Source organism: Dendroctonus ponderosae, unplaced genomic scaffold, assembly GCF_020466585.1.
Source record: "Dendroctonus ponderosae isolate FM_Combo_2020 unplaced genomic scaffold, Dpon_F_20191213v2 Dpon_F_20191213_7, whole genome shotgun sequence".
NCBI classification, from domain to species: Eukaryota; Metazoa; Arthropoda; class Insecta; order Coleoptera; family Curculionidae; genus Dendroctonus; species Dendroctonus ponderosae.
In genome coordinates, this window is record NW_026018916.1 from 10,988,735 (window position 1) to 11,005,111 (window position 16,377).

At 33.9% G+C, this 16,377-nt stretch overlaps 1 protein-coding gene across 2 annotated transcripts; it reads left to right on the forward strand.

Annotated features, from left to right (window-relative positions):
• Positions 1 to 14,765, forward strand: LOC109543121 (A disintegrin and metalloproteinase with thrombospondin motifs 12). 2 transcript variants are annotated; one of them, XM_048668428.1, is made up of 22 exons: positions 1 to 349; positions 5,177 to 5,344; positions 5,401 to 5,612; positions 5,678 to 5,850; positions 6,014 to 6,170; positions 6,322 to 6,533; positions 7,457 to 7,606; positions 7,845 to 7,988; positions 8,411 to 8,654; positions 9,121 to 9,330; positions 9,489 to 9,594; positions 11,119 to 11,243; positions 11,362 to 11,479; positions 11,547 to 11,673; positions 11,728 to 11,848; positions 11,902 to 11,998; positions 12,055 to 12,217; positions 12,350 to 12,486; positions 12,547 to 12,689; positions 13,284 to 13,371; positions 14,128 to 14,289; positions 14,476 to 14,765. In XM_048668428.1, exons 1-22 carry the CDS (start codon positions 274 to 276, stop codon positions 14,655 to 14,657), a joined length of 3,315 nt encoding a protein of 1,104 aa, XP_048524385.1. In that variant the 5' UTR covers positions 1 to 273; the 3' UTR covers positions 14,658 to 14,765. The 2 variants fall into 2 exon arrangements, with proteins under 2 accessions (XP_048524385.1, XP_048524386.1); XM_048668429.1 differs by lacking the exon at positions 7,457 to 7,606 and having other exon boundaries at positions 2 to 349.
• The last annotated feature ends 1,612 nt before the right edge of the window (positions 14,766 to 16,377 follow it).

A 16,377-nucleotide genomic window follows, 5' to 3' on the forward strand; every position in this document is an offset into this window, starting at 1 on the left:
TTTATTATGTAGAAAGCTCATCTTCAGTGTTACGCAGGAAAAACTGGCCAGGTTTCATTAACTGGATCTATCGAAATAAATTTCACTAAATAAACCCAGACAGAAACTCGGCGACATCTTTTTCACATGCCGTGCCGCTACAGAAGTGCAGGAAAATCGGTCGCAGGTTGGCATCAGGTAGATTCTCATGACGGGCATGATTTAATGCCTGTTCTGTCATGTGCCAACCTTTGTCATCTTTCGGATATCTGAATAAGCTCCGTTTAACTTATCATGATTAATTTGCTACTGCAAGCGATTTTCTACCAGTGCCTTTGCGAGCCTCTGATTGTCAGTTCAAGAATTCATGGTAAGTGTTTGACTAGCATTTTACTATTGGCAAACCTATTTAAAAAAGTTGGAAATCTGCTTAGAAAACTATCCATAAATCTAATTTAAAGACATAACTTATATAGGATGATAAGGCTACGACTTCCGCTCTTCTTTACAAAATGTTTTGTTGAATAATACTGATGGAGCCTTGTACTGTACTGCATAAATTGATACAGCTTATAAGTGGGAAAATGTCGCAATCCTTAAGGAAAGTACCTATTTCATCATTTTAACATATCTAATACCATATATGGTCCTCACTAATTTCTGGTGATTATCGTCATAAAGCGAATATGTATATTTTTTACAGAATTTCAGTATTAATTGAGTAAATACTTACTTCCCTATATGTCCCTAACAAGTGTTTTGTTTCTTGAGAATCCTAACAATATGCAGAACGTCAATTCAGTGTCCATCTAACAAGAATTTTTATCAACAACATTATCAAAAGGTTGCATGTCCTTCATTGTTATTCGTTTTGATTTATATTTTTTATGTAAAATTTGATTTCAAAGTTTGCAAACAATTCTTTATAATTCCGTTACATTTAAATCCGAGTAGACCAACAATTAAATTTATGGCCATGTGCAATAGTGAATTCGTCGGTCCGCTCAGGTTCTTTTAACAAAACATTCAAACTTGGCAGGTTTTTCATCTCCCAGTCGCCTCATATAAATTTTTATCTTCTTCGTATTTCAGTCATAGTTAAACCTACACAGTTTTCTTCTAATTATCTTCAATTAATCAGTAAATTAAAAATAAACAATTTTATAGAGTGCACATCTATTCACATACGTTTGACACTCATCACGGAATTCTTTGGGAAGCCCCTTGAGGCAATATTTTATTAAAGTAACCATTAGCTATAGGAAACTATTGATCTTTTTTATTTTACAAGTAAAAATTTTTTAAAATGATTATTTTATAGAATTATAAAGTTATCTGCTGCTATGTACAAAGCTGATGATTTAACAAATTGAGTTTCACTTTTCTCAGCAAGTCGAGCTGAAAGCGTAATGAAACCACCGATATTTTTTAACAATTACTGAGCGATTTTCAATCAACAATAGATGGAACCTGGTTCGTTACCCTTCATTGCGGGCTAGTCTCGTTATCAAAATAATTGATCTCACTCAAACTGACTTAACAAAACTTCCCCGTATCAAGATCGCCTTGGCTCTGACAGACAGGACAAAAGAAATGCCAGATAGACAAAAGAATAATGCCAGATAAGGTCGCCATCGGTAATGGGCCAGAGATATCTTGATTCCCGATTTTTTTTCGAACCATCCATCCTACAAGTTTGGTAAAGTTTTTTTAACTCGCACGTGGAAAGTTTTCGGTACGCACGTTTTTCGCCTGTTTTTACCATTGTTCATGACCTTTAAGTTATTGTTAATAATAATTAGGTGAATTATATGGGTGGGTTTGCTGTGGTCGGTCCCTATAAGATTTAAGAGTGGTAATATCAAGATACGTGGTTATGGAGCAATGGGTTTGTCTCAGGGCAAGAAGGCGTGGAGCGTGGAGCGAGGCTGTTTCAGCACGTAATAAAAAAAACGCTGGAAAAATATATTTGGAATATGAGAGCATTTTGTTCTATAACATTGGTTGCTACGTTCATGGATGCGACAATAAATTTTAAATATAAAATGATTTCCTTCCGTAAGCTGTCTTGCAAACTTAGCAGTATCTGCACGACTTTAGACGGTGATTGTGTGAGTTCAATGGGTTTTCGCGAAATTAATTCTCAGCCGAACTGGGCCTGCCAAACTCGAATAAAATAGATGTTTAAGTTGCTTTAGCGAAAAATTAGAGACATTTTTATGTCGATGAGGTTGTGTTCACAGGGAAGCAAACATTTCGCAATGGGGCTTGAAATTCAAACCAACAGTCAAAAGACGTTCCTGTAATGCGTAAGCTTTGGGTTAATTAAATATGATTTGGTTGCAAAAGAAAGCTCTATCAAATCGAATTTTATAAAAGTCCTAATACCGCGTCCGAAATAAGGCTTTTGATGTAAAATTTTTGCATTCGCAAATTAATATGTAGAACGTTTCAACTTGTTTGTTTTTCGATCGATTTTTATCAAACAGATTTTCTGGTGCTCTAAGTTTCATACAATAAGGTTCTCTCTTCAACGGTTAAAATTTGGAAACTTTTTGTCTAGAAATTATGTAATAACTTATCTGATTTCCATGAACTCGAATTGCTTTAAAGCAGACTAGATTTTGTTGCTTTTTCGCGTGTTTTGCTAGACTATTTATCTGTCATTATATCTATTTAAACCTTATTTTATAGACTGCAGAACCGATTGTCATAATTATAATGCTGTTTATAGATGACAATCAAAATTCACCAAATGCTGAGGCTAAATTAAATTGAGTTTGCCAATCATGATTAAATATTGCTTTTTGTAATATTTTTTGTCTTAGCTTTTCTTTCCTACTTGTTTCTACCTAACTTAAAATATAAAAAAACATTATCTTGCAAATTGATACAAATATATGTTTAATAATTAAAAATGTTTTTAAAACACAAACGCGAAGCAATATTTTAATAATTACTTTTATGTATTTTAAAAATATGTCTTATAACTTTTTATGTCTTGTGAAAATGGTATCTCATATTCCTATTTTGGAGAAAGCCTGTGACTTCCCGATTGGAGTTTCCATTCGTGCTCCATCGTGTCAATAAATGTTTTGTCCGGTTTCAATCCAATTATTTTCTCAATACGATGAACAAATTTGAAAGACTGATCCACACGGAACATGATGAGTTCCGTGGATAGATCAATGTTAGAAAATGCTTTATTATATCCATTTTCAACTGGGATGAGCATATAAAAGAAAGTTTAGCAATTTTTAAAATCAGTCAAATTTGAAAGATATAAATTATGTTTTCGCTTTATAATAAAAAAAATCACATTGAATTAATTATTTGGTAGTGCTTCTTTCAGTAACAAATAAATACTAACTGATAAATCAATGACAAAAATCAAATAAATCAGGAACAAAATGAAAACACCAATGTCTTCTGAATCAAAATCGAAATTTCTATAAAAAATGATGATGAATATATTCATCCAAACAAGCTTGTAGATTTCCAAGACCATGTTTGTTATCGTGCCCATAATTACCATGCCAATATAATGGGTTGTAATTAGGATAACTTACATTTATGTAGAAACAGGGTGTTAGAAAATGAATACATTTTTGTCTATATACTGCGTTACACTGATAGAGTTTTACTGTTTCCTTAGTTGATGTTCCTTCTGTTTAGTCCGTTCAACTTGAAGAGGCAATTTAAGTGTTCAAATGCAATTCTCAGCATCAAATTGCGCGTATTGGCAGCTTCAAAATGAGGAGGCATTGAAAACCTGATTTCTTCTAGATATCAATTCCGCGAATTAGTTCTTAACAAAGTAAATAGCGTGTGAAACGTATGTATGTGCCATCCTATCGATGAATTTAGTGCTTCGTAAACACGATAATTTGTTATTGACAACATGCAAGCAGTAACATGGATAATTGATGACAATTACATATCATGATTACCTACCGTTTACTCTGTAAACAGTTTGGCGTAAAGCGTAATAGTGTTAATAATTATATCAAGACTTAGTTTTGTAATCAAATTTAGATTATCCCCTGTACCGAGATTGCGGACATTACAATTTGAAATCAATTCGATACACATTTGTTGATTTCCATCTGGCTTGTTATTGAGCAGCTGGTAAAAGGAAATGTGTATTAGCAATTGTAAAATATTAGATCATCGATATTTTATGCAATTGTATCATATTTTTGCATTTCAACTAACTACATGTCAATTTTTGACCATTGAGCATGATGTAGCAGAAAGTCGCGTTATGGTAAGCTGTTGGTGTACTGAATTGAATTGAATTTTCATTAAAATGTTTTGTGTTTTATCTTTGAGCCGACAGAAGGTGGACAGATCGTTTGTATGAAAATCTGTGCAATTGAATAGCAAATAATTTAAGTTGTGCTGATATGAATCTTTCCATTTAGTCTGAGTAAATGTACTACCTATTAAGTGATTTTCACAATTGCAAACTTGATTCAGATATCACTAATGAAACGAAAACTTTATTAGGCAATTCCCATTTGTCGTTAATAATTATTACTCAGGATTAATTGTCCATGTTACACCTTAGCTAAATGGCAATGGTGAATTTATTAGCCCATATGGGGTATTAAATTTATCGGCGGCACAAAGAACAGATTTGACAGGTCCAGACAACTTACAGGCGTGTTTTCGTATTTATTAGTTCATTAAGAGCACATTTTGTGTATAACAACGATATAGTGCTTTGTTATGCTTATAACACCGCATAACATTGGATTTAGTACCAAGCGGATATAAAATGTTACGGTTATCGTTAACTCGCATATGTAATGTTTATATTGATATTCGAAATGTTGATTTCAAGGCGTTTTTTATTTCTTAATTTTCTATCTGGGCGTGTTCTTTATGGTGTAGTTCATTTGAATAGTCTATACCTAGATATACCAGCAGAAAATACAAAGGACGTAGAGACATTTTTTTGTTTAATTTTTGTTCTAGATAATCTATTTTTAATTAAAGCGTTTGAAATAGTTTTATGCCTGTCGTATTTGCACTGTAGCAAAACAGTATTTTATTGCCGTCGGTATAAATTGCCTTCATTTTGCCGATTGGAAGGATATTATGTGCTGCTTTTTCCGAAATTCATACTAAAGTATCTTTATGAGCCATTTGGATATATTCCTAATTATTGCACTGTTTACCGTTATGGTTTCAGGTCGATATACAAAATCCCTTTCCGACTTCCACTTATCGATTCCACATAAACTGGCTGCTGATGGTAAATTTTCTACTTTCCACCTGCCTCATTTTCACGACCATCGAATCGAACGCTACAAGGAACGCCGAAAGCGCTCATTAGATGATCCCGAGATGATTCATTATGGTATCCAGACAATATCAGATTTTGAACAGTTTTTACTGTAGTTTTCGTGTGTGCAGGCGTTGATGTTAATGGTCACTTGTACCACTTGGAATTGTGGCCTAATAGAGAGTTTATACACCCCGGCTTAGTGTTCGAAAAAAGAGACCCAGAAGCAAACATAAAAGAGCGAAATGTAAGGAGTTTGAAAGGCAAGAAATTGTGTCATTATACGGGTAAAGTGCGGGGTTATCCAAACTCGAAGGCAGCTATTTCAACTTGCGATGGCCTGGTAATTTTAAGAACCCTAATTACGACTTTAAGATTAAAATTTTATAATATTTGTTTCGGTTTCAGGCGGGTTATATCGTAGTAGAAGGTAATAAGTATTTTATTGAGCCGGTAGATGAGCATTCTCCAAATTTTAAGGGGCATCATCTACACGTTGTGCACAATAAAGTCCCCAAAGGTACACAGCCAACATGTGGAACTAAAGAATCGTGGGATGATGCTATGAAGAAGCGATTAAGGTACTTTTTGACTGCCGGAATCTTTTACGATTTTTTAAGGAAATTCTTCATGAAACTACCTGATATTTATTTGTATTGCGTAAGCTGTAGTAACGCAAAAACATATTTTTGTATCTCGCAACAGAAAAAGCTTTTGATTTATGGAACACGAAAAATATTGTAGAGAGCGAGCTTTAAGCGGAGAAGATATATTTAAAGAGAAAAGAGAGTCCGAAAATATTAATAGATATTTAGAAATGGGAATCGTTTGCGATAAATCATTCCTCAAATATCACAAGCAACGAGATGTGGAATTGTACGTTCTTACCATTATGAATATGGTAAGCGAGTTTAAGAGAAAATAATGGAAATCAATATAGAATACAGTCGATTTGATAAAGGCAATGAGTAAAATGTGTTAAAAAATCAAATGAAAATCGTTTTCGGAAAAATTCTCTTGAAATCGTTAAGTGAACGTTAGGTTCTTTTAAGGTAGCTGATTACTACCACGACTCATCAGTAGGTCATCAAATGGACATCGTAGTAGTCAGAATTATCTACTTGGAAAAGGAGGAGAAAGAAATCGATTTAGAAATCAATAGAGATTCCGGGAAAACGTTAAAAAGCTTCTGCGATTGGGCTAATAAAATTAATACTCCCGAAAACACACCCAACCACTTCGATATGGCCATGCTGTTAACCAGGTGAATAGATGCAACTGAAATTTGGCTTTTGGATCGTTTTCGCTTGTTTTGTGTTAAATGAATGCTTATCAAATTCATGCAAATCAGCTTTAAGAAAAGTTCATAATCAACATCACGTTGTTGTTCACGTTTAGGTTTATCCAAAGCAATTTTAGTCTGCACCAAAAACATGCAAATCTTCAGATTTTCATGTCTAAATTGCCTTCTAGCTGCAGTTCTAGCATATAGAACAGAACTTGATCAACAAAATATTTTGAAGCAAATTAAGCGGGAGCGGTAACCACGTTTCTGTAAAACAACACTTTGAAGAATTAAGTCATAGTTATATGCTAGACGCTTAAAATGTACCACTAAATGCATACATACTCTTAAAATCTGTAAATTTTATGACTTTACCTCTTTCAATATAGTTATCTGATGTTCTTGCTTGCATCCTAATTAAGTGTTTATATAAATGTCGATTTAATAACATACGCAGTTCATCTTGGGTGATCCCTTAATTAATTTTATTACATAAGCGCCCACCTTTTACAGCTTTAATTTATTCACATAAATTCCAAAAAGTTGAAAGAAATTTACCGACTTTGAAAGGTGCGTGCGGTGTGGTCTTATTAAGCAATGCTTTAAAGTGAGAAGTTGTTTGCACATTTCAAAAGCAATAAAAATCTCATATATTGCATTCCCCGTTTTTGTCAATAAAGTCATGTTTTTATCAAAATGTTAATGTATGCAGTTAAGCAAAATTTCAAAGTAATAGCAATAAGCCGGGATGCTTCTAAATTAATGTTGGTTTTTTACGATCGGTAAATAATTCCCTATACTCTGCACATTTTTATTGGCATTAGTTCTGCTCATTTAACGAAAACAATGACTGGTAAAATGCATCATTTCATTTTAAGCGATTTGCTCTTTAATTAGAATAGATATGATCTGTGTGCACAGGCAGAGGAAGACTGTGATCTAACTGGACTTGCTTTTGTTGGAGGCGCATGTTCCAAAGCCGAGCAATGTGGTATTAATGAGGATGGCGGTTTGGTATTGAGTGTGATTGTTGCTCATGAAATTGGCCATTTGTAAGTCAAACTTAGAAAGTTTAAAGTTTCTTTCTGACTTAGCTGACTATAGACGATATAAAAATATCCTCACATGATACGCACTTCTATCAGTAGATTATACTATATATTACATTTAATGTTTCTGATTCGGACATGAGGAGCTTTAGTATGTGAAGCTGCAGAAGCTCAATTTTATTTAAGGAACAAATAAATGATAAATTTACCTTACATTTACAAATTCTGATAAATACTTCAGAATGGGTGCTGAACATGATGAACAGTCTACACCTTGTCCAGTTCAAGACACCGATGGATCTTATTTTGTTATGTCTCCCATAGTTAGCACTTACACGATTAGATGGTCCTCATGTAGCAGAAGTTTAATAAATACTTTAATCCAGTAAGTATGTCCAAATTGGTTCAAGTAAGGAAGTATGAGGAATTTAAAATTTGATATTTTTCCGCAGATATTATTTTTGCATCTGGATTAATTGATAATGAATGAATTAATAAAATTGCATCTTATTTTATGATTCTATGTAATATTTTTTTTACGACCCTTCCTTTATTTGAATTTTTTCATTAATTATACATGCTCCATTGCCATAATGTGAAATATTCATATATTTGTGTGTTGCAAAACGAGTGAAAATCTTGAAATGTTTAAGTTAACGTCGAATATCTGAAAAATGATTGGAAATAAGTCCGAGCGTTTATTTCCGAATTGAATAAAGTAAATTTCTCAATGCCGTAAAATGTTTGGATCAAATTTTATGGCTTTTTCCAAATATACTAAACTACTACGTATATATCCACTTTCAGAAACAACTTGGCACAATGCTTAAGTGATATTCCAGAATCTACTTTGTACCCATTTACGGAAAATATGCCGGGGGTAGTGTACGATGCGAATGAGCAATGCAAATTTATGCTACCTGCCAGTTTAGGGGTTTGTTCCGCAGTTAAGGAGAAAATTTGCGAGAATCTAATTTGCAAAGTAAACAAAAAGGAATGTATTGGCAAAAATGATGTCGCTGCTGATGGCACAAAATGCGCAGAAAACAAGGTAATCTAATTATGGAATGGTTGTCTTAATGACCCTGACTTCCATAAAAAATATGAATGCTTTGCACAGATTTTCATATTTTAAGAAGGTACACATACAAGAGATTTGAAAAGTGGATTACATTATTCGACAACGGCGGAAAATTTTCATCTAAATTGATCTGCTCAACAGGCTTATAAACTTTTTTAGATATATTTTTTTACAATGTGTTTATTTAAATGTTAGGTCCAACGGTTACTTCTTTTGTTGGACGTCTTTGTATTATTCGAAGTCGTAAAAGGTAAAACTATATCCCTATTTGCATTCAGAGTAGTCCCGCACAGCAGCAATCAAATATTTACTTTACGACCTAACTGAAGGTGCTAAAGATTAATTTTTCAGGCGAAGAGAAAGTCTTTTGTGCCCCTGCTAACACTCGCCAAAGTATTACTTAACAAAAATTTTCATAACATTTTTGCTCGTATAGTGGTGTTTTAAGAAGAAGTGCATCGAAATGGGTGCCAGACCGGAAGCAGTGAATGGAGGTTGGGGCGACTTTGGTGCCTGGTCTGAGTGCACGAGAAGTTGTGGAGGCGGAATCTCTTCTTCTGAAAGAGAGTGCAATAATCCAGTACCATCAAATAGAGGACGATTTTGTATTGGTGAAAGACGGAAGTTGAAAATTTGCAATCCTGGGGTATGCCGGATTAAATTGAGCTTCACATATGCTATGCATCAATTAATATTTTTTCAAAAAGACCTATTCCCTTTTTCCCATGAACGATTTTCCCCGACGTGTTGAATAAACGGTTCAAAATGGGCTCTGGATAGTTTTTACTCAACATGCTTTTGTAGCCTTGCCCAGAAAACGCTCCAACCTTTCGTCAGCAACAATGTACAGAACAAAACTCAAAACCCTGGAATGAAGCGTACCATTCCTGGACAGCAAGTTTTCAAGAAAGTAAGTCTTTTCCTTGAATTTGAAACTCAATTCTTTGGCTGGATAAAATCGTCTCAACGACTACTGAAATATCGAAGAAGCTGCTGTACCGATTAGTACATTCCATTTATCTTTTGTTAAAAATAGGGCCGTAGAGCTTTTCCAAGTTTTCATAAGTCATTCACAGGCAGTTTCTAATATTTCGCGAAGCATAAAACCGAAACATTTCAAAGCACTTCTCCAATTCCTTTCCTTCACATTTTCTCCACGGTGTTGAGAAATTACTTTCGGACTTACGCCGTTTCGAAAGTTGCTGGAAATATTGCTTACGGCCGCATCGCCCACATTTAAAATGAAGTTTTAATTGCTGCAATCAAAAATTCACAAACCGGAAAATTTTTATGTAAGTCACGTTTGATGGTCGACCGTTTCTTGGCAAATTGCTCCCGAGATTCTCGAGGAAAAACTTGCCTAACACGCCGCAAATTGGTTAATTTCTTTGGGAAAAAGTTTCGGATTATGGACTGGAAATGTTTCAAAGCCAGAGAAGTTCGTGAAATTTGTTTTCTAGTTTATTGCAGCGCAGAATAGTGGGAAATGGTCGTCAATAATGTGGCAATGGGACTCACCAGGGGAACAATTGCGGCTGAAGTAAAACGCCTTTTATGTAATACATTTTTATTTACGTGACACATTTATCGCATTTTTGGTTAATGCAGAGCTTCTCATTTAAGTATTTTTTGTTATGATAATACAAAACATCGTTTTATTGATTGGACAATAGTTTGACCGGATTTGTAGAAAGTTCTCATCCTTATTTCCTGTTTAAATTTTGACTAAATAAGTACATATTTAAGTAAATTTATAGACTTCTTAAGAGGCATTTAATTAACATTGAAATTTACATGTGAAGCCAGCATAGAAAATTTGTGATCTTCCTTAAATGCCTTCCTTTATTAAAGTATCCATAAATTCAGCAGCCAAGGAATTTCAGATAATTTAAATAAGGTTTAATTGTAACTGTAGCAGCCACTACTCTCCATTTTAAGCAAATGATTCTCATAAAGACCACAGTTAGTATTGTAGAAACGCAAATCAGACTCTCGCATTATGGCTTTTTTCTTTCATTAAAATTTGCATACACGAGATTTTACGCAATTATCGATCGTTTAATTAAGTTCTATACTTAAGTTTAATGGGCAATTATCTTATGGGCGTCTTGTATTTGCCTCATTTGCCCCCATTAGTTCGATGAATTTCAAATCTGATTAATGAGAACATTGCTAAAGCTGGTCGGTTACTTGGTAGTTTTGCTTTTTATATTTTTCCAATAAAAATCTGAGATTTTTCTGAATGTTTGACCCAAACTACTGATTGAGAGTTTGAAGTTTTCTTTGTCGTTGTTTGTGAGATTTCAGTGTTTGCTCCTAGGAACAGGCGGTTTATTATTCGTTTGCGATATACTCATAATAGTTTCAAAATAATACATTTTTTATTCATTTTTAAACTCCGATATACCTAATAATATAATGTACTGGCTTATAGAAGAACCATGCGCTTTATACTGTGTAAGCGAAGAACATGTTTTAAGCAAGCTGGAAGCTGCAGCTAAGGATGGAACCCCTTGCAAACATGGTACTAGAAACATGTGCATATCTGGCGTATGCCGTGTAAGTTTCAACATGATTTGATTAATTTTCATTAAGAAGTTAAATCACTAAGCCAGCAAGTAGCAAACATTTATTCGAGCATGTAAAAATTAGTGAAAGAATTATATTCGACAAATAGGTAGTCGGATGCGACAATGTATTAGAATCGGAATCGGTTGAAGATCGCTGCGGAGTCTGCAATGGAGATGGCACGCAGTGTAAAATCGTAGAGGAAACTTACAAAGATGTTGGCCAAGGTTTGTCCAAACCTGCAGAACAAGATAATTTTTTTGCACATTTCTCACCATTGAGTTTTCATTTTAGGTTACACAAAAGTTGTGGTAATTCCTGCCGGTGCTAGAAAAATTGTAATAGAAGAAAATGGCCCGTCTGGTAATATAATTGCTATTACTGACAGCAGCGAAAAGAAGTTCTATCTGAACGGAGACGAGTATGCATTTGCGGCTTCCGATGTTGTATTTCGTAATCACATCTTTTACTTCAGCACAGAAGCCCTCGACGGAGAATGCAACATTGGTACATCAGTTGGAATATATAGGCACGTTGAACCTAAAAAAGAAACACTTATCATTAACGGACCTCTTAAGGAAGACGTAGTCCTTTTTGTAACAGTTAACGCTCTAAAGGGTCAATTAAACATTAAAAAGGTTCTTTGCAGGTCGATTTCTTTGAACAGAATAATCCGGGTTATGTTTATAAATGGGCTGAGCAGTCTGTTGATTCCACTTATGAGCCCCGCTATCACTGGGAAATAGGTATTTCACTAAAATTGAACTGATGTAAAAGACTTAACGGTAATTGAAAAATACAGGGGAATTTGAGGAATGTTCGGTTGCCTGTGGAGGCGGCTCCCAATCAGCAAAAATCGATTGTATCGAGGAAAAGGCAGGCAAAGTTAGCATGAATTTCTGTGCCGGTTTAGATCGGCCTAAGGAGCAAGCGAAGAATTGTAATGAGCAACCTTGCAAAAGGACGTAAGTTGAACGAATTTTTCTGTCGTCTCATTATTTTACTTAGTACAAAATCACTGTACGGTCATAAGCAGTAAAAATTGGATTTAAAAAATTCGTTGAGGAAGAAGCAATGTATACGATAATTAAATTTAGATGGAAAGTTGGTCCTTGGAGCCAATGTCGAGCATGTGAAAATAAAGGAGGTGTCAGATCAAGACATGTGGAATGTCTTGAGGATAATCCCAAGAAGGGTGCTGAAGGAATTTTGCTGGAAGATGATCAATGTGAAGGTAAACGTGCATCAGAGTTGTTAGACGGTTCCGCAATATGAGTTCAATAACATCATTCAGGTCCAAAACCTGGTTCAGTTGAGCTTTGTGAAGCTGAAGAAAAATGTGGTCACAAACGAATGATTTCGCCTTATATTCCCGGAAAGTATCAGGGTCAGATATGGGAGCAAATGAACCGAAAATATCTCGCAAAAAGAAATTCCGTAAGATTTGTTAGAAAAGCAACGAAAAACTGTTTAAAGGAAGTGATTTTCGTAAATTTTACCAGTATTACAACCATTATTCAAAACGACTTGATTACGAAATTTACTTTTTTATTTATAGTACTTTTATTCATTTTTATTTTCATTAAAAGGTTTGACCGAAAAAACATTGCCTTAGATATGAAGTAGGGTTATCCAATATTGCCAAATTTGTATGGCCAATAAATAGGCCACAAAAATTACCAAATCTTTTGTTTGTAATCTATTAGACTTTTTCTTGGTTTCTTTATTTCTTTCTCATTAGCCGTTTTTAAATGTGCGTAGCCTGATTGGAAAGTTTTATCTGAGTTCAACGCCACTGCTCTTTATGAAGCAAATTATTACAGAATGAGAATTTTTCATGTGGCACATTTAAAAAAACACCTATGGGTTTTCCAATAGATTTTAAACTAGTTGGTGAAATTTATCGAAATTATTTCCTTCACACTCTCGATTTATCATTATCACAGGTTTGCTGTTTTCACAATATACTAGACTTTTTTATTAGCACTATAACTGTTAGTCTGGATAAATCAAATTTGTTTACATTTTTAGGCTGAAACAATCGAACACCTTAATCCAGAATCAAGTAATCGCTCTTCCTCCAAAAGCTCTCAGGAGAGTTCATTGAAGGGCAACCTTGGTAAATAACTTTTAATGTTAGGTGCATCCTATGCAGCACAAATCTGACGCTTATTTTAAAACGCAATTTTTCTGGCATATATTTTCCTACTACTTTCCTAGCTGTGCTAATAATTCGTTTATTTTTAAATCAAATTTTATATCCTCCTTTTATTCTGCATACCAAGAACCATCTTGAGACCTTAAATGAATATATGAGAGAAGTGCTTAGATTCCAGAAAAATGTTTTAGGATCAGTATACATGTTAATCACATTTAACGTAACTCCTTAGTATTTGAGGATATATTGAGGAACAGCTAATAAAGTTCAGTAATTTGTTCTGTTGTTTGTACGTATCGTTTTGTCGGCCATGAGTATATGTCCGTAGTCCAAGAGGGGTCTGCAGATCACTTTGTATATTTTTGTCGCGGTATTGGTACTGATACCTTTGTCTTTGTATGTTGATTCATTATTATTCCATTTTACCAAATTGCTTTTCAAATAAAGTTTCTGCTTCAATTCATGAGCGCAATAAAAGGAAAAGTTTAATTTATTAAACAAAATCTAAATTAACTGAAAGTTTTACACGTGAATCAACAACTTTACCGTCGAATTTGCCTAGTTTAATATCGCACTGAAATTGCAGCTTATTTCCAAATTGTATATGTGAATTTTGTGCAATATGTAAATACGTTTTGAAATTAAGTTTCGACTTCGTATTATTTTGTTTCTTTGAGTAACGTTAAGGCTTCAGATATATTTTGCTTGTAACCTTAGGCAAAATGGCACACGATTTTCGCCCGTTGGATGAACAAATTATCATGAAGTATACAATCCAACCAAATCCCATGAAAGCGAACTTGTCTGATAAAGCCGATGCCCTAATGGGAGATGCTTTGTCTGATGTAATTGATACGGAGCACAAAATGGTTTTCAAAGGTAAAAAAAATCATCAAAAATAATGTTTTACCGAACAAATTCAAATTTTTTTGCTGCGTGTGTACTGTTTCTTGCTTGATTTTTCAAAATTCCCAATACATATTTTTTTAAACTGTGCGTTATTATGCAGTTTACTGTTGCAAATTTATTTACTAGGATGATAAAAGTAGTTTGTATAAAATTTAGGGAAAGTGGCGGCAAAAATGAAACATCAGTTAGAACATTACACAAATGCAACGTTAGAATTCAATTGCCACAAGAAGAAATGCATAAAAACTAAATCACTGAAAGTTAAAAAGAATCGAAGGAAGCCCGAAAGGGAAGATGAAGAAGATGATGTCTCTGATTCTGGCGAGGAAGAAGATTGATAATATTCTGAAACATTCATCTATTATTTATCAGCTATACGTTTTACTTGTTATATTTTACTTTATATTACTGTAATTACTAAATATGTAATATAGTAATTAAATAATTTTGAGTTTAGTTTTTTTTAAACATTTTCAATATCTAAACCTATTGTAATTTATACGATTGATTGACTAACATTATCTTTTTATTTCAGTCTTCGATATTCCTCATAAGCGCTGATTTTCATGTAAGTTTTTATATTTTTTTATAGTAATTGTTAATTTGATGCAAGTATTTGTAATACAACCGACGTGTTTGCACAATAATCAATTTGAGCTAACCCACCAGTTAAAATTAAAAGATCTTTGTTCTGCCCAGTCAGAATAAAATACTCAACGAATACCGACAGCCAGCAGCTGGCAATTGGGTATTTGAACTAAACTATTCTATAAATTCTTGCTAAGTAGAGAGAAAATTAATTACTCCATTTTATAGCTGAGCCAATGGGAATTAAGTATGCTCGATTGCGAGATTAGCAAGTTTTATATTATCTCTAAGTGTAGTAATTTCACATTAAAGCTGAAGTTAAGACGGTAACTTTCAACTGAATGTTTTTGGGACCGGTTTTTATATGGATTAACTTTGAAAAATGTAACACTTAAGCGGCAAATAATTTAATAGATAGTGATGAGTACATTGTCATACACGGTTGTAATTGTGTTTAAAAATTAAATTGTGTTAAAACAAAATGGAACTTGGTAAACACAAAACCCGAATATAAAGCAAATTTATAATTAACTAACTTGTGGATTCATTAAGAATGTATATTTTAATACAAAAACTGCTTTTGATTAACAAAATAACGTGTGAAACGTTGTCGTTGGTGTACTTTAATTAAATTCATGTAACATAAACCACTATTGAAAAATGGGATTGAGGTGCAGTGAAACAGATCCAATTCCATTACGGCTGTGTCTACTTTTAACCGCTCGTTAGTGTATCAACAAAATTCAAAGCTGGTCCAATTGAATATTCGCTTATTCCCATTTTTTGCTTGCTCTATGGTTTTTTTCATCTCTTTTCGACTAGTTAATTCATTTTGGTAATTAATGTCCAGTTTAGATCGAAGCTACCCGGTTTTCGTTTATCGCTCAATCATCCTCATTCGCTCATTCATTATGAACGAAGTGTTTTGCAACCGCACGAAATACGACCATATTTTCGTCAAACGAATATAAATATGAATTTCAACAAGCCCTCAAACTGAAAAGATCTTTTAACGGGGAAACTTTCCTTTGCCAAAGAAATTACTGTCCATTCGCAACTGACCTGACCCTTAAGCTCGATCTCCTTGAAATCCAAGAGTGTCCCCCAATTAAGGTGTCCAGCTAAATTAATGGGACATCTGAACGGAGTCTAGGATTCACTTTAAGTTCAGTCCTTGAGCGGATCTAAACGAATTCCGTATAATTTAAGCTGCTGCTTGCGGATATTGAAGGAGAAGCTTTAGCAATTTTGAAACTCTTTGTTCAGCGGATGATTTGGAACATATATTTTTTGTATAATACAAGGACTTCTCTGATATTAGTTTTCTCATACGCATTGTTTCCAAACTGACGGTCATTGAGTTAGATTAAATGGCTAGAAGGTTTTTAACATAAATCGTGCACGATCTTAAATCCCTTAGATGTTTTTGTCTTCTAATGAGCTTCCAAAGCGCAACATGAGTTTGTTTGA